The 18,819-nt window shown below is 46.4% G+C and overlaps 1 protein-coding gene across 1 annotated transcript; it reads left to right on the top strand.

Annotated features, from left to right (window-relative positions):
* The first annotated feature begins 15,241 nt into the window (after positions 1-15,241).
* LOC123093747 (uncharacterized) lies at positions 15,242-18,165 on the top strand. Its single transcript, XM_044515792.1, has 2 exons — positions 15,242-15,636; positions 16,425-18,165. Exons 1-2 carry the CDS (start codon positions 15,522-15,524, stop codon positions 17,969-17,971), a joined length of 1,662 nt encoding a protein of 553 aa, XP_044371727.1. The 5' UTR covers positions 15,242-15,521; the 3' UTR covers positions 17,972-18,165.
* Positions 18,166-18,819: the final 654 nt, after the last annotated feature.

An 18,819-nucleotide genomic window follows, 5' to 3' on the forward strand; every position in this document is an offset into this window, starting at 1 on the left:
ATTAGATTCTGGTTATGTATCTCTCTGTTTTGAAGTTTCCGTCGATTGTGTTCCACTCTAGTGCCCCATAATGAGGATCAATAGGCCACTCACTACTTACTAGCATGGTATAGTAGATAGTAATGTTGTTCCATTTTTCTATTCTTTCTGTGTTGTTGTATTCTGGCAACTGTTGCTTGCAATGTCAACGAAATGTTCATGTTCGCCACAATATAAGAATTATCATAAATAGTTCCATCCCTTTTCCTGGAACAATCGCGTTTCTGGAGAAGAAAATGAAGTTTTCTAAGGGCATCCACAATGTTGGTTTTTCTAGCATTTAACGCTGCCTCCTAGAGCATCTTCAGCCGTTCGGCCCCCCAGGACGCCGAAAAAGAGCCGTCTGGGGTGAACCAGCGTTTGTTGGCGCATTGGGGCGGTTGCGGTCCCAGCCGTCGCCCCCAGGCCGCCGCCTGAATCGCGCAAACTCGGCGATTTTTCATGCAAATTTGTGCAAACTCGGCGACCTGGTACAAACTCGACGATATTTCATAGAAATTTGTACAAACATGCAAAGTACGCCTAAACTACGCCTAGAACTACGCCTAAACATGCAAACAACTGCTACGCCGCGGCCGCCGCCCGCCTTATACATGCCAAGGAGCTTGCAGAAACAGGTGTAGTCGTCGCCGCCGTCGTCGTCCTTGTCGTCACGCGCCCCGCCAGAGCCGCCGCCGTCCCTGCTGGAACCCTGGCCAGGGTCGCCAACCCGCGCGGGGTTGGACGGACCGGCCTCGTCCTCCTCGTCGCTGTCAAGGACGATGACGCCACCCTCCACGCGTTCGCGCGCGCAGCGCGCGGCCTGGCGCCGGGCCTGGAGCTCCGCGTATGCCCGGCGCTGGCGGAGCACCTGCTCGCAGACGTAGTCCTTCCTCGCCCACTTGAGGGCAGCATCATCGTCGGCGGCCATCTCCGCATGCTCCGGCATCACGAGGAGCAGCCCTGGCTCGGCCTTGGGCCGGACCAATCGGAGAGAGCGCGGGGAGGGGGGTGCCCTTGTTGATGACGAGGGCGCCGCTGCGGGTGCGGCGACGTAGCGGCGTCTCCTCCTCCGGTTATGGCTTGACGGGCGGAGAGCCGGCGAGCCGGAGGAGAGCGAGTCGGAGCCCGACGAGGAGGACGTCCCCGGCTCCATTCATCGTGGCGTCTAGGAGCTGCCACGACGGTGTGAGACCAACGGGCGCGGTGGGTACTTGAGACGCGGCGTGTTGCCAGTCTCGATGTGGTCGAGGACGACCTCGAGGGTGCGGCCCGGCACGCCCTACCACTCGCCCCGCACGTCGGCGTTGAGGCGGCCGCCGGGGATGGAGCCGTTGGCGGAGGCGATCTGCTCCGCGCGGCGACGCTCGAAGAACATCGTCCACAGTGTGTGGCTGTCGACGGCGTATCTCGGCTTGTTCCACTGCGCCTCCGCCAGCGACGAGTGGATGCGGGTGATCTCGTCCCGCCGTGCGGCCCCTTCGGGCACCGGCGGTACCGGGACGCCGCCGGCGCTGAGCTTCCACAAGCTCGGCACCCGCATGACCGGGGGCGCCGGATAGTCGGCCTCGTAAAGGAGGTGTGCCTCGTCCTCGTGGAGATGGCGTCGGCCGAAGCCGTTCACCGCCGCGGAGTCGCCAGGGTACCTCTCAGCCATTGCTCGTCGGCGGGGAAGAGGGGGGAGAGTTGCTCTCTGAGGGGGGAATGAAGGCGAGCTTTGCTAATTGTGGCGTTCACCGGCGGGGAGGCCGGCTTTTATAGCTGAAGCGGGGGGCGGTGAACATGCCGGGCGACGCGTGACGGGAGCGGGCGGGACGCGCATTGGTGGAGCCTTCACTGCGGCGCCCGTGAGGCATCAATGGAGGCCGACCGGCGCGGCAGCGCCGCAGCCTTGTCATTGATTCCCGCGGGAACCGAGGCGATGAGGACGACGAATCGGTGTCTCGCTGATTAGGCGGGTCCATCCCCGTTCGCGCCAAAATTGCTTTCCCCGGTGCCCTCAGGCGCCCCCAGCACGCCGGGTTCGGCCTGGGTCCGCCGGCGCCAATTTCAGCCCAAACCGACAAAAAACTGGGTTTTCAGAATACAACTGGACCGTTTTTTAAGCACCGATGAAAAAAATTGACTAGGACGGCCTGTCAGCTCCTTTGCACCGTCGCCATATACTGCAGGCACAGCCTCTAACAAAAAAAGTCCCTAGCGACGCCTCAAAGGGAAGAGGCGGCCTCCAAGCCTGCCATCTGATTAAACTAATCAGCTTACCCCACTTGCCATCTCTAGCTTATACTTGTGCACAACGTTGAACAAGTGGGGCAATATGCTTTGGTTATATATTTTGTCTTAACATGGGCACCACTTCAAGTCAGTCTGCAGTCGCTATACGTTAGAGCATCCACAGTGGGTGGAGGCAGCGTTGCCTCTAAGATGGACCCCACTGTGTTGCCTTCAAGCCCAACCAAAAAACTCGTAGTGTATGGAGTTGACACAGCCTCTAACCTACAGTACCTCTTTAAAAAATAAAATAATATATTTTCCTCATCAACCGTCAGGGTCCAGTCTCTGTTAATGGACATACGCATCTGCTTTCCCACTGACATGTAGGGACACGAGAGTATTATAATCAGAGAGAAAACTTGGAGGCTGCCTTTTAGCTTGGAGGCATCGCTAGCGTTTTTTGGCTTGGAGGCAGATGTTGCAGTGTATGGCGTCGATCGCTAAGAGCTTAGAGGCAATTTTAGAGGCAGTAAAATACAACATTGTGGATGCCCTTACGTGCTTTCGAGCTGAAATTAGAAGTTGGACGAGGGACCCACCTTAGAGGGGTCAAATTTCGTGTTTTGACCCTTTTTGCATACAAATTCAGGATCTAAATCTGGTTCAAAAAATCGGCATTTGACCCTTTTTCTTATCCTCATGGTGGCTGGCGGTAGGGTTAGACAGCCTACCGCCAGGGTCCCTGGCGGTAGGATACTAATTCACGTCAGCACATGAAGACGGCCACTGTCCCCCTCCGTCACACCCTACCGCCAGGGTCCCTGGCGGTAGGCTGTCTAACCCTATCGCCAGATCCCCTGGTGGTAGGGTCTGAAGCAGTTATTTCGCCCGAGACCCCGCGCGCCCCTGCCCATCTCCCCACCCCTCCCCCCCCCCCCGTCGGCAGTTTCCTATTTTCTCCCCTAAGTCGCCCCTCTCTCCCTCTCTCATCTCCTCCACTCTCCTTCTCGGATCTTCGCCGTTTCTTCATCGTTTTTGCGGATCGAGATGGCCCCGAAGAGAGAAACGTAAGCTCCTCCGATCCCTCCAATTAGTTTTTGCCAACTTGCTTCCGATTCGACGCATTATTTTCTTGAAATCCCTCATATTTTTGAACTTAGATTGGATTTTTTTCACCTAAGATTGTTTTAGCTTGATCGTAGTTCTAGTTCTTAGTTCTTTAGTAACTAGTGGTATTGAATATGAACTCTAATCAATAGTTCATATGTTAGTGTGAAGATGAACCCTAGTTCATAATTTTTTCTGTTAAAAAATTATGATGTAATGCATGTGGGAGGACTTTATTGTAGTTTTATGATGCATGTTGATATGATGATATGAAGATGTTGGAGGTTTTTTTTTGTTTAAAAATATGATGATATGATGCATGTTGGAGGATTTTTTTTAAAAAAATATGATGATATGATGCATGTTGGAGGATTTTTTTGATATAATGCATGTTGATATGATTTGATCCATCATGTGTACTAGATGTTGTTGGAGGAATATGCTTAAGATTTTATTTTGATATGATGCATATTGATATGTTTTGATATGTTTTGATTTCATTTTTTGTTTATGTATGCTTATGCTTATGATGCTTTTGTTTATGAAATTTTATTAAGGCGGGCACCTTTGGGGACAATATCGGTCCACGATACTCCATGCTTGACTACGCATTCAACAAGGGTCATCATGCCCGTTTCATAGAGAACGGAGAGGTAAGTAATATGAATGAAATATTGATAAATTTTTTCGGATTGATGAAAATAATTTCCTAACTTTTGGTGTTCACTTTTTGACAGATGCTCCAGCCACTGCGCATGAGGGGGCACGGGGTTCATGGGCATATGGAATATGACGAGCTCTACGCGCCGTTCTTCAAGTGATCCCGGCTATTGATTTTGTGTTGCAGTTCAAGCGTCAGCCGCCGATGCTTGTCCATGCAGCTCTGACAGCTCTGATTGACCGGTGGCGATCGGAGACCCATTCTTTCCATCTCCCATGCCGGGAGATGACGATGACCCTCGAGGATTGGTCGATGATTACTGCCATGCCGATCGAGGGTCATGCACTGACCGGGCGAGTGGAGAGGACCAACTGGCGGCAGAGGGTTACCACCCTCATCGGCGACTGCCCCGAGGCTAAGGGTAACCGGACATCCGGTGTGCCGTTGCCCTGGCTCTCAGAGCACCGGAAGACATGCCCCCAAGACGCCGATGAGCCGACTGTGGAGTGGTATGCGAGGGCCTACCTGTGGTATCTTCTCACGGAGACCGTGTTTCCAGACGGATCCGGGAACTCTGCCAACTGGTCGTATCTGTTCTTCCTAGCTGACTGGGATGCAGGGTACAGTTGGGGGACCGCATCTCTTGCCTACCTATACCGTTCGGTAAGAGAGTATCTAATTGCCTACCTACGAAAGTATGTCCATGCCATTTTGTTATATCTGATCCTCATTTAATGTTTTGCAGCTTGACGACGCAACCCAGAGGACGGGAGACAAGTCCAATATGGGTGGCTTTGTCTGCGGCCTCTCCATTTGGATGTGGGAGAGGCTGCCGGAAGGGCGTCCGGAGAAGCTGCCAAGACGCCCATGGGGTGCCTATAGCGAGGACGGCGACGCTGCTCGAAACCCCACCGTAGCTTACGAGTGGGACGTTGTCAAACTCTACACGGGCCTAAACAAGACTTCGTACAAGACATACACCAATGAGTTGGACGCTTTGACGCATTGGCAGGTATATGAACTCGCTCAACACCTTCCTCTTTGATTCCACTTGGACCGAGAGTGGGAACTTATCAACGTATATGTAATAGGTAAACTGGTGGCCGTATCATGACCAAGAGTGGGACTTTGATCTGAACGTGATGTGCGATAAGGACCGTGGTCTCTGGCGGTGCATCGTGCCCATGATCTGTGTGTACGCCGTCGAGTGGCACTTGCCACACTGCCTGGCCACGCAGTTTGGGGTGTATCAGCATACCCCACCGGGCCCGCCCACCGATACCGGCGGCCACGCGCTCCACATGTGAGCGATTTGTTCTTCGTGCCCATGATTTCATTGCGTGGCGACTTTATTACGATGTTTGTTGTTGCTAATGCCTTGCAGGATGAGCCAGCAGAAGAATCAGTCAATCACAGACTGGGGAGAGGAGCATAAAACTCATGTGACGGAGTGGAACCGATGGAGGTACTAGAAAGACGGGGAGAGGAAAGTGACTGACTGGGATGCTTACCTGGAGCGACACATGAAGTGGTACGATGATGGCCAGAAGCACCGTCCTCATCTCAGGCCTCGGTGGACGGCGGAGGACATCACGGAGTTGGAGAGGGATGACCCCGAGGAAGAGGCCTACCAGACCGGCATCAGAGACATGCAAAGTGGATTTAGGGAGTTTGCACCCCTCATCAACAGAGTGGTAAGTTTGAACCGACGGTTGTATTTAAATTATTGTATTCATCATCGTGACTGACTTATGCCGTTGCAGTCTGGTGAGCTGAACAGATGCATCTTTGAAGCCTCATATGCACTAGGTGATGCCCCCGAGAGCGTACAATCTGAGAACAAAATGAGGGGGACGATGAAAGTACAATTTCAGCCTCCTCGGAACAGATGCATCTTATTCACTTGCAATCATAAACCCGATACTTATTATGCCCTTGTTTCTTTGTGAGTGCAGAAGTTCGTGAAGCGTTGTCGCAAGCTGGTAGGCCTGCTTGGGTGTGCTGGAGTTGGGTCAGTTGAAGCTTATCATCGCGGAGCCACACAGGGTCACATCGCCTCATCGAGCCATGGTCCCTCGTCGTCTAGGTTGGTTGAGGAGGGGGAGGACGAGGATGAGGAGGAGGATGAGGAGGAGGCCACAAATGAAGGAGAGGAGGAGGAGGCCTATCATGAGGAAGAGGAGAATGAGAGCGATGGTGAGGAGGAGTACGATGAAGATTACGGACCTCCAACAACTCAATCATCTCAACCATCTCAGCTGCAGAAGAGGAATCCGAAGAAGAAGGATTTGCTGAGTCCGGACCCTTTCCAGAGACCGCTTCCTTGACGGTCCAAGAAGAACACTGAAGAGACTCGTTCAAAGAGGAACGAGTACCGTGCCTCCAAGAACAAGAGGGGAAGGCTGAATTAAATTCTGATATTCGATACTTGACTGTAGTTGAAAAGTCTAGTGTTTGTGAAACTATGTGTTTGCTATTTGAACTATGTGTTTGATATTTGTGAAACTCCGTTTGCTATGTGGAACTAAGTAGTTGAACTTTGTTTGCTTATTATGCACAAGTTTATGTGGAAATTCGTATGTGATGCCCAAGTTTAATTGTTGTTTGAGATATGTTATTTTGACTCTATATCATTGCTGTTTTTGGCTCTATATCATCGTTTGAGATCTGTTATTTTTTGAAAAGAAGAAAGAAATTGAACTTGATATAGGCAAGACCCTACCGCCAAGGACTCTGGCGATAGGATCAGACAGCCTACCGCCAGCCCCTGTGGCGGTAGGGTGACCGTACCGCTAGGGCGCTCGCATTTTTCATTACAGAAGGTTTTCGAGGCAAAAACCCTGGCACACCCTACCGCCAGGGGAGCTGGCGGTAGGGTTAGACAGCCTACCGCCAGGTTCCCTGGCGGTAGGGTGCTAATCCACGTCAGCACGTGAAGACGGCTGCCGCCCCCTCCATCGCACCCTACCGCCAGGGTCCCTGGCGGTAGGCTGTATAACCCTACCGCCAGTTCCCCTGGCGGTAGCGAAAGGGTCAAATCCCGAATTTTTTCTGAACCGAGGTCAGATCCTGAATTCGTATCCCAAAAGGGTCAAAACACGAAATTTTACCCCTTAGAGGCAGCTTTCCCTCCAAACACTGTGGATACTCTAAGGAAGAATGATCACATAGAGTATACGATGGTCTTATAATATTCCAAATTCTTTAAAGGTTATACCAATTGCAATGCTACTAATTCATTCCTTCTTAGAAAACTTTTTCTTACGAAAATTTCACTATCATATGCTTATTCTTGCATATTATAAAAAAATGACAATTTACTTGTAAATTGTCTGAAAAATTTGTCATTGTTTGTTTTAAAAAATCATTCTTTTCTTAAACTACCAATGTCACTAATTCACTTTCCTTAGAAAAACATCATTTTGTGTGTGTGTAGATACACACACAAGTACTATACTATGTGTGTGTAAATTACATTGGAGTGTAAAAATTGCAATATTATATGCTTATTCTTTGCGTGTTATTAAAAGTGTAATTTAGGTGTAAAGTTTTGTGAGGGTAATATCAATGCCACTAATTCATTCTTTCTTAAAAAACTTTATTATTGTGATTTGATTTTAGTTTTTTGTTTTATTTTCTTTATTTTTAAAGGCTAATACCAATGTCACTAATTCATTCTACCTTATAAAACTTTTTTTGCTTTTATTTACCTATTTATTTTTATTTTTTTCTTGTGTCTTACAAGGTATCGAGTATGTTTCTGTTATGTTTCATACTAAGCCCAAGTATGTGGTGGTCTTGTGTTTTGTGATTGCAAAGGGGCAAGTGCTTAGGTCTATCTTATTTGTTTTGTTTCTTTCTTCAGGAAGGGTAGTAGTCTGCCTTAGATTCTCTCTTCTCTACAAAGCCTTCTGTCCACGTGTTATTTTGTTTTGTTTCTTTCTTCAGGAAGGCTAGTAGGCTACCTAAAATTCTTCCTTCTCTAGAAAACCTTCTATGCATCAGGTTGCCTCAAAAGATTTCTTCTCTAGAAATCTTCCGTCTACTAGAAGAACCTTTCTCTACATTTTGTTAATTCAATTTCAATGATCCAGGCAATGTTTTTTACAAGATAATTAGTCTTGCATGTTTGTTTTTCAATTTCTATGACCAATGCCACTAATTCTTTCCTTCTGAGAATTTCTTTTTACGAAAATCCCACTATTTTGGACTTATTCTTGCATATTATAAATAATCACAATCATTGTAAATTGTCTGAAAATGTTGCCATTATTTGTTTAAAAAAGATTTGAAATGCTTGAGCATCTTTTTTTAAATGTCACGAATATTTTTTTTATGGTGCGAGATATTTTTTAAATACTCAAACACTTTTCTTACATTGTACTCCATCCGTCCGGAAATACTTGTCAGAGGAATGGATGTATCTAAATGTATTTTAATTCTAGATACATTTATTTTTTTGCATATTTCCGACAAGTATTTCCGGGCGGAGGGAGTATAAACATTTCTTAAGTCTGACACGGATATGTTTTGACACGGATATGTTTGTAAAATACGTGGTTTTTTTAATGTCATCATGACATCCTTGATCTTGAGCCGTATGTTTGTAAAGTACGTGGGTTTTTTAATGTCACCGACCGCCTCTCCCCGCTCAGCAACAGCAACTGCGCGGGCATGGCGGCCGTCGCCCTGCTGCGGCCCCCCGGCGTCCCCTCCCGACTTTACTTGGTGCTCGCTCGTCGCGCTAGACCAGGGGGCGCCTGCTCACCACTCACCAGCAAGCAAACAGGTCGCCATGACATGCCGTCCAGCAACGGCGCGCTGACGTCCAGCAAGCTTAATGGAATTCGTTCGTGATTAAGGTTTTTATGAATCTTTTTGGATTTTTAGGATCGCGTACCAGGCCGGGGCACTCCATCGATCGCGCCAACGAAATATCTGTGCGCGCGCCCGCCCGCGAGATTAGATATTTCCCCGCCACGCCAGAAAAGGCCCAGACACTTGGGTTGGCGCCGCTTTTGCCCCCTCTCCCCTCCCCTAATATCTGCAGAAATAGCATCGCAAACGTCTGTGTGGCTCACTCATTCATCCTCTGCCTGCTTCCATCCGTTGCACTGCTACTATCTCTATATATCCCACTCCAGGCCGAATCCCGGACCCATTCATTCATCAGTTCCTTCTGTTCAGACTTCAGAGAGGTCAAGTATACCGCGATCCACCGGTCAAGGCGGCCGTCGGCATTGCCCAGGTAACATCTAACCCGCCACCTGCTCTACTTTCTCATTTTGTTTTTTGTAAGTGGTCACTGGATCCGTGTTTCCGTCGCTATGATTGGCAGGTCCGTGTGATGTTTGATTGTTCTTTCTTTCTTTCACAAGGTAACCGGATTACAGACTTGATGTCGGCGGGCTGGACGGATGAGAGGCATGCAATTTATATAAGGTCCCTAGAAGCGTGTTTCGTCCGCGATCAACTGTACAAACACTTGGTTCCATTGAACAATGCGGCAGAGCCAGGGCCTTCAAGCCCTTCTCTAAAAAATTATCAACTCCACAACCACGGTCACGATGCCAAAAAGAAAGATCCGGGTACCAATGGGTTCAAGGTTCTCCAAGGTGGAGTGTGGAGGAAAGTCGAATTTAAGAGGAGGAGCAATGCTTGTGCTCAAGTGCGGCCCAAACGGCGCCTGCCTGGAAACCCCTGGATTCAGTAAGTGATCGGGAATCCGGTACCTGGACTATCCCTAGGAGCACCCCGTTGTTCCATGGAAAGGAATTGGGAGCTCGCAAGGGAGAAGATCTTCTCGATGAATATGCAGGTAACTAGCTCAGTTACCTCATCTAGCGTTTGGTGTGCACCATCATACATCCATGACACACGTATGTTTTTGTAGCATCAACTGATTTTGTGGAAGAAGCATCAACGTAGAAAAGCCGGTTGTGCTTAAGCTCCAAGATATTGTATGGTTCTTTTCTGTCTGTCTGTATGTACCCATGTTATCCATAAGCTGACAACAGATGGTTAGGGACGTTGTTGAGTTCTGGTAGTAACCAAGTTCTCAAGCAGCATCCTGTGGTGAACTAAATTTCTGATGCCATGTTTCTCTCTGTTGAGGTCTCTGATCAGAACTTTGCTGAGGACGAGGCACAAGTTGATGCGGAATCAAGGAGATTAAGCACGTACTGCGCCCGAATGATCAAGTGAATTTACAGGATTAATTAACATAGTCTGTTGCTAGTGTTGAGAAAAGCAACACACCCAAAGAGCTTGTTTGCTACCTCAAGACCTGTTGGAATTTGGAAGCGATGATGCTCTCAAGTAAAGCATGGAAGAGTATTTACTCAGAAACTGTGCAACTAGTATTTACTCAGAAGTGTTCACGATTTAACAAATTAGACTCTTGTTATGTATCTCTCTATTTGGCGAATATATTTGACACGATTTTATTCCATTCTAGTGTCCCATAATGAGGATCAATAGGTCACTCACTACTTATTACCATAACAGTCGATAGTAAATTAGTAATATTTCTTATTTTTTTGGGTGTCAAGCTTTATCTTTGCTCATTCTCACGGAGGTGCTGCTCATAGAGATAACAACATGACACCCCGCGTGTTGCCACCAGAATAGGCTGCGATATATTTTCATGAGCTTGGATTGTATGAAAATAAATATTTGAATTGATAATATAATAAATATGTTTGATCATATCTTATCTGGACTCGGTTACCGTTAGGGAGTTCGAGAAAAAACCCACAGAAGTTTATGAGAGAAGATAACGAGTATGAGGCACACATGCATTGATGTATGCATGCAATTAATGTCTAAAGCTTATTGGGTAAAGAGGTGGCATAGTTGGGTATGCTCTAAAATAGTTAGAGGTGACTAGCTATTTAGATATAGAAGATATGTGCTCATAGGGATTGCGAAAAAGTGGCCCGATTGTTTTTCCTTTCCCCTTTTCATCTTTTGCCCCATGTACAATCTCCTACTTATCCTTTGAAATAAAACACTTTAGCCATATGTAAGTTGCTTGTTAAATTTGGGTAGGTCGATTTTTTCTGACCATTGATTCTTTTATCAAGATTTGTGTTGTATTTTCTTCCCCTTGTGTTGTTTTCGAGACTTCTTCATTCGAGGGTCAGTCAGTTTTCTTATTGTTGTGAAGCCCGTTACCCGCTGACTGGCTTTTTTTCCTTCTATTTTATGTGTTTTACTTTTTCTTCTTTAGTCGATTTTTATTGTTTCTTAATGGATATTTTTGGGATGTTGTGTGAGTGTAAATGTATTCACAGAAGTAATATACAATGTGTGTGTAACTTATACTAGAGTGCAAAAATGGCAATATTATATCTTTATTCTTTGCAGATTACCAAAAGTGTAATCCAAGTGATCAATGCCACTAATTCATACTTCTATCAAAAAATTAATTTTATTATTTCATTTTCTTTCTTCTTTAAGGGTTATACCAATGTCACTAATTCATTTCTTCTTAGAAAAGTTTTTTTGGCCAAAATTTCTCTATTATATGCTTATTCTTACATATTATAAAAAAATCAAAATTTATTTCTATGTTGTGTGAAAATTTTGTCATTATTTATTTTAAAATATTAATTTAAAACAACATTTTTTATTTTTTTTGTATATACCGGAGCACCAAAATTGTGCTATTATATGATTATTCTTTGCATATTAAAAAAGTGTAATTTTAGTGCAAAGTTGTGCAAGGAGTGATATTTCATTTTATTTTTCGTAAAGAGTAATACCAATGCTACTAATTCATTCTTCCTTACAAAACTTCATTATCATTTTTGTTGCAGTTCTTATTTCATTTTCTTTCTTCTTAAAGGGTGATACCGATGCCACTAAGTTATTCTTCCATAGAAACTTTGTTTTTGTCTTTTGTATTTTGTCTTACAGGGTATCTAGTAAGTTTCTGTTATGTTTCATACCAAGCCCAAGTGTCTGGTGGTCTACTGTTTTGTGGTTCTAATGGGTTGAATATAAGGATGGCAATGGGTCGGGTTTGGATCGGGTTGAACAATATCAAATCCATATCCATATCCATGAAGACAGTCTTTGCCCATCCATGAAAAAATCCACGGGTGAAAAATTGTGTCCATGTCTAAACCCGATGGATATCCATACCCAATGGATATCCATTGAGTCCTCTCTAGACATATAAATAAGACATAACACAATGTTAACATAAGCTCTTCCATTCTTCACTTCGTGGCATGCTAGGCTTCACTTATGGTAAATCAACCTCCACTAACAACATAAGATCATTTAGTACTTTTCTAACAGATGAGAATGACGAGTCAGTTAACAAGGAGATAAAAATAAAGGAAGGGCGTTGGGGTATGTTACACAGGGTATTGAATGTCAATTAATAAAACTTATGACAGGGATTGTGTAATTTCTTTTGCATGTTTTGAATAACAAAGTGTAAAATTGCACTAGGACATGTAACTGTGGGGGTGGGGATAGCCGATTTTTGCCAATTAAGTCATACTATCGGGTCAGGTTTGGATATACCCATGGGTACAAGATTATATCCATGCCCTACCCACGAGCAATCGGGTCGGGTTTGGGCGCTGCCCATGGACAGAAAAGCATATCCAAACCCTATCCATTCGGGTCGGATATCCATGAATATCCATGTCCATGGATAAAATTGCCATCCTTAGTCGAATACTTGAGTTTATCTGTTATTTTGCTTTGTTTCTTTCTTCAGAAAGAGTTGTAGGTTGTCTTAGATTCTTTTTTCTCTAGAAAGCCTTCTGTCCATCTGTTATTTTGTTTTCTTTCTTCAGGAAGGATAGTAGGCTTCTTAAAATTCTTCCTTCTCTAGAAAACCTACTTCCATCATGTTGCCTTAAATTCTTTCTTCTCCGTAAATCTTCCGTCTACTACCACCACCTATCTCTATGATTTGTTGCTTCAATTTCTATCATCCATGCATTGTTTTTCACAAGATAATTAGTCTTGCGATTTTTTTATTTCTATGATCCGTCGCTATCAGATTAGCCGATATGTAGCCCATGTACTATTTCCGTGGGCTCACCTTCGTTTTTGTGAGCAAAGACTTGAGTTTGGCTGCTGCAAAAAGACCGGTAGTCAGAGAATTTAGGTCATGCATTTTTTATTGTACATGAATGTTTCTCTCTCCGTCTGATACGGAATTAATGGCAAATTAAAATTGACTGGCCAAAATTCTAAATTCAGTCACCCGACCCTTAAACGGCCCTGAAATAAAAAAAAACTTGGGTCTTGTTCTCTCCTGTCATCTTGGACATGATCAAAGGGCCATACATTGCGATGCCTTGGGAGGTTGACACTGATCGAATTGAAGAGTTGCGGGTGCCTGAGCGGCAGCTCGACCAGCTAACTCACTCATCTACGGAAATTTGTTTCCGCATACCCCACAACATTTTCAAACCCAACGTTGATGAGGCTCTCATCGTCCTCCCTCTGGATTAGCTCGCCGTTGCAGAAGACCTTGGAGTCAAACACGAGGACGCGGTAGTGCAATACTCATGGTCTGCTAGGTTGACTGCCATGACCTTTGAACTCGATGCCACGCACGAGGAAGAGGTCGCCCTTGTGGACCAGGGGTCATGTCTCATGTCTCCACGAAGTAGGGCCTGAGGTAGGACTGTATGGGGTCGTTGGTGATGCCCTCGACAGTGTCGTTCACAAGTAGGGTATGCATGTGCCTCCCATACGCGGAGTGGCGCACTGGTGCACGGGCACGACGTCGGCGATGCGGACACGCAAGCTAGAGCGGTCACCAATCTAGTTGGCCAAACCAAACCAATAAATTGGAGAAGAAATACGAGGCTATATTAATCATGCATGCATAAAAGAGTTCAGAGAAAACTTAAATAACATTCATGGATAGATCTGGTCATAAACTCACAATTCATCGGATCTCAACAAACACACCGCAAAAAGTCATTACATCAAATAGATCTCCAAGAACAATAAAAAAAACATTGTATTGAGAATCAAAAAGAGAAAAGAAGCCATCTAGCTACTAACTATGGACCTGCAGGTCTGTAGCAAACTACTCACGCATCATCGGAGGGCAGCAAGGATGATGAAGAACCCCTATGTGATCGTTTCCCCTACGACAGAGTGCCGGAAAGGGCCCCGGATGGGATCTCTCGAGAACAGAGGCTTGCGGCGGCGAAAAAAGTATTTCGTGGACTCCTCGGTAGGTTTCCTGATTTTAGAGTATTCATAGAGGTGGAGTTAGGTCAACGGAATTTCGTGGGCCCCACTACCCACCAGGGCGCGTCAGGGGCCTGTGGTGCGCCCTGGTGCCTAGTGGGCCACTCCTCCATCTTCTCGTGGGCTCCAGAAACTTCCCGGGTCTTTTATTGACAGAAAAAAATCTCCAAAAAGTTGCGTGGCATTTGGACTATCACTAGGCACTAAGTAGGTTGGTCCCAAAAAATTATATAAAGTTGCTTGTAAATCTATATAAAACATCCACGATTGATACTATAATAGCATGTACCAATCAAAAATTATAGATACATTGGAGACGTATCAATGGTTGCGGCGGTGCCTTGCGCTCGAGGGCCGTCGTATCCGAGGAGGAGCGAGGGGCGATACAGCAGGCGCGGTACGACCGACGCAATGTTGGTCGCCGCTCCGCGTTTGCTAAGAGCATCGTGGCGCTGTAATGGGTCCGAAACCTCGCTGCCACGTGGGCGCTCGACCGCTCCGTCACCACCCAGAGACGATGGTCGCCGCCTTGATGGCAAGCTCGCCAAGATCGACGAGGAATGGTCGCTTAGCGACTCCTCTGCCAACGTCGGCAGGGGCAAGGCTGCCGCCATCGGCAGTGACCAAGGCGGCCTTCCGGACCATGCAACAGGAGGCGGACCGGCTCCTCTGTGAGCGGCAGGCAGCCGCCGAAAAAGGTTGTTGTGGCCCTCCGACGCCCTTTAGCTGCTGGAGGGACGACGACGACACATACGGCGATGACAGTGCGGCAGGACAAGGCGGCTGCGCATGTGAGGTGGTACGTTTTAGGTAATTTTTTATTGTTTTAGTTAAACGATCGAAATATCTTTTGTTTTATATAAATTATATCTGAGCTTGAATGAAATCGGTCGATTTTGTTTGAATTTCGTCCAGTTTGTTTAAACCCTTTTTAAAATGTATGCGGGTAGCGCTGGATTACCGCTTACCGGGTGTCCAAATCGCCCCGGCGCAAAACCAGGTGCGTGCGTGCACGGCAGTTCTGATTTTCCAACGCCGAAAGCGACGACCTTTGTGTTTTCTATTCTCCTGATAACAAAAGCCGCCGCCCAGTCCGAGCCTGACTGGATCCGAGCCCTCCCCGGTGTCGCCATCAACCCCGCCGGGCCGGCGATTTGTCCCAGCTATCTAATGGCCGAGCCGCTCCCCTTTGACCGGAGTTCGGGAGTCCGGATCCAGCGGCCGGCTGACCTATAATAGTACGGGGAGAGGAGCTGAGAGGGGAAAAGGCAGGAGTCCGTCGGCGATGGGCGGGTGGGGCTGCTTCTGCTGCGGCGACCTGTTCGGCGCCGGGGGAGAAGCCGCGGTCCGGCTGCCGGAGCCGTTCCAGCTGCCGGCGCCCTTGCTCGCATGGCCGCAAGGTTTCTGACGCCTTCTCCTCTCTTATCAGTTCTTGAATCAGTTCGTGGATCGTTTTCTTATGACCATTGATTGATGATTGGCCTGATGCAGCTTCATGATTGAAAGTAGTACTCGCTTGTATGAGTCCCTACTTAATTTGTTGATTACTAAGTACTTTCTTGTTCAATTATTATCATCATTGACTGTTCTGTTGTTTATTTCTTTCCAAAAGGGGAGTTTCATACGGTGATAACAATACAATTTATCCTGATTAGTTTATAATTCTGTCCTACTATGCTATGCAGATTCCACTTCCCGGTATATATTATTGAATGAACACAGTGATTAATAAATCTATAAAAAGATGGATTCCCTCAAGGGAATTTCTTGTACATAGCTTGTCGTAGTGGGTACCTCTTGTTACTTGCGCTTGAAGTGGCTTAGATAGGATCACCATGCTTTACTTGGAAGGCATATCATTTTAGAAGGTGGCGATCGTAGCCTCAAAGGTATTCTTTGTGGGGCAAGAGTAATTTGTGACCATATATCATGAGAACTTTAGCTGGCTCATTCAAGAAGCGAAATCTGTAAGTTTAAGTTTGTACAGGCCACCCGGACTCGTTACTTTTTATTTTTTGTTGTGTCGGAGTTGCAATTTCCTTCATCTTTCTTTAGTATAGAGCGAATAATTGCATGTGCAAAACAATGTATTTGTTTTTCAAACTGATTGTTGTTTGCTTTGCCAAATATATTTGCTTTGCTGAACACTTGGACCTTGTAGTAACTTTGTCTGGCAACTACTTTACAGGACGGGACTTCGCAAAGGGCGTGATTTGCATAGGAGAACTTGATATTGCAAATATTACCCAATTCCGGAATATATGGAGCTACTCTGGAGCTACGTTCTATGAGCCAGAAGAGGTTCCTGATGGTTTCCACTGCCTTGGCCACTATGCCCAACAAAATGACCGGCTTTTACAGGGTTCCCTTGTTGTTGCAAGGGAAGCGGCTAGCTGCCAGTTAATCAATAGCAGGCCCGCTCTTGAGAAACCATTAGATTACACCCTCGTTTGGACTAATGCTGGCGTGTATGAAGATGACAATAGTGAATGCGGTTGCTTCTGGTTGCCATCACCCCCTGAGGGTTATGAAGCCCTTGGCTATGTGGTTACTAGAGGACCAAAGAAGCCCTCACTGGAGGCGGTCCGGTGTGTGCGACAAGACCTCACGGACCCATGTGAAAACTTTAGGTCAGTCGTTAATGTGGAACGTACATGCCAAGTTTGGAAGACGAGGCCTTGCCACCGAGGGACAGCAGGACGAGGTATACCTGTTGGTACATTCTTCTGTGAAACAAATTCAGTTAACAGTCAGGAATCAGGCATTCCCTGCTTGAAGAACTGTGACCCGAATTTGAGAGCCATGCCTGATCTAGAGCAGATTCATGCACTAATCAAGCACTATGGCCCAACTGTTTTCTTCCACCCACAAGAGAAATACTTGCCGTCATCGGTTTCTTGGTTCTTCGAGAATGGTGCTACACTGAACAAGAAAGATATGAAAATGGGAGATCCAATACTTGCTGGGGGCTCAAACCTGCCTGCTGGTGGGACAAATGATGGTGAGTACTGGATTGACCTCCCCGATGATGATACGCGTGAGTTTGTCAAAGTAGGTAATTTGAAGAGTGCCGAGCTCTATGCTCATGTTAAACCGGCTCATGGAGGGACCTTCACCGACATTGCCATGTGGGTGTTCTGCCCGTTCAATGGGCCAGCGACGATAAAGGTTGGACTTGCAAGCTTTGCTCTGCAGAAGGTTGGCAGGCATACGGGAGACTGGGAGCATTTCACCCTCCGCATAAGTAACTTCTCTGGAGAGCTCTCGTCTGTCTACTACTCAGAGCACAGCGGGGGCGGATGGGTGGATGCTTGCGATCTGGAGTTCATCTCAGGAAACAAGGCGATCGTGTACTCATCAAGGAATGGGCACGCAAGCTATGCGCACCCTGGCTGCTACCTGCAGGGCTCTGAAAACCTCGGCGTCGGCTTAAGAAATGACGTCGCACGGAGCGAGCTGTCAATCGATTCTAGCACGAGGTACAAGATCATCTCCGCGGAGTACCTGGGGGACGCCGTGGCGGAACCGTGCTGGCTGCAGTACATGAGGGAGTGGGGCCCGACCGTGACGTACAACTCACGGTCAGAGGTGGACACGGTGCTTAGCTTCCTGCCGTTCTTCCTCCGGTTCACGGCGGAGGCCATATTCGACAGTCTTCCTGCGGAGCTGTACGAGGAGGAAGGCCCGACCGGACCGAAGGAGAAAAACAACTGGGATGGTGATGAGCGGTGCTAGGCCGCGTCGCCTTTGCGGTCTATCCCTGTTGCTTATTCATGTACATTGTATGTGGTGAGAATGTTGGTTGGTACGGTTGATGTATTGATAAAGCTTTGCAAGAGGACTTGGTAGTGCTGGGTATTTCTAGATCACAATTGCAGTGTTGTGCCTACACAAAAAAAGAAAAAGTGCCGCTCTGGCTGTCTAGTTTCTACTACGTCCCAGCATTTTGCATTTCCCCAACTAGTTTATCCGAGGAAGTGAGTATTACTGATATCGTCCACTGATGATCTCAACCAGAACCATTTTGCATTTCCCCAATTAGTTCTCCTGAGGAAGTGATGGTGTACTTTTTTCTTTTTGAGGGAAGGGATGATATCGTCCACTGAAGAACTAAACCAGAACCTACATACAGGTTGGCGGAATCGCAATTTTATCATACAATTCTACAACTTCATGATCTAAACCAACTCCTATGATAGTAGAATCTATTACCCACTCTGTTCATAAATAAGATTTTCTAATTTTTTCTAAACTAGCAATGTGTCCGACTGTCCGTGTGTTGCAACAGATCCAAAGTACTAGAATAATACATGTTCACAAACTTGAAAGAGAAACACTCTAGTTTTGGTATGTCACTAAAAATATACTTGTATTGTGTTTTCACTCAAAATATATTTTTCGTTACTGTTTTGATGAGGTGAGGAGGGATGTCGTTGGTTTCAAGATACAGTCATTAGATGCAGATCTGATGATCAGAAATGACGAATGATAGACACACCATCATCACCAAGAGTCTTTTATAGGAGTAGAGAAATCAGATGTATATAGATACATTACATTTTAGTGTGTTTGTTTCATATTGA

Source organism: Triticum aestivum, chromosome 4B (genome assembly GCF_018294505.1).
Source record: "Triticum aestivum cultivar Chinese Spring chromosome 4B, IWGSC CS RefSeq v2.1, whole genome shotgun sequence".
Taxonomy (NCBI): Eukaryota; Viridiplantae; Streptophyta; class Magnoliopsida; order Poales; family Poaceae; genus Triticum; species Triticum aestivum.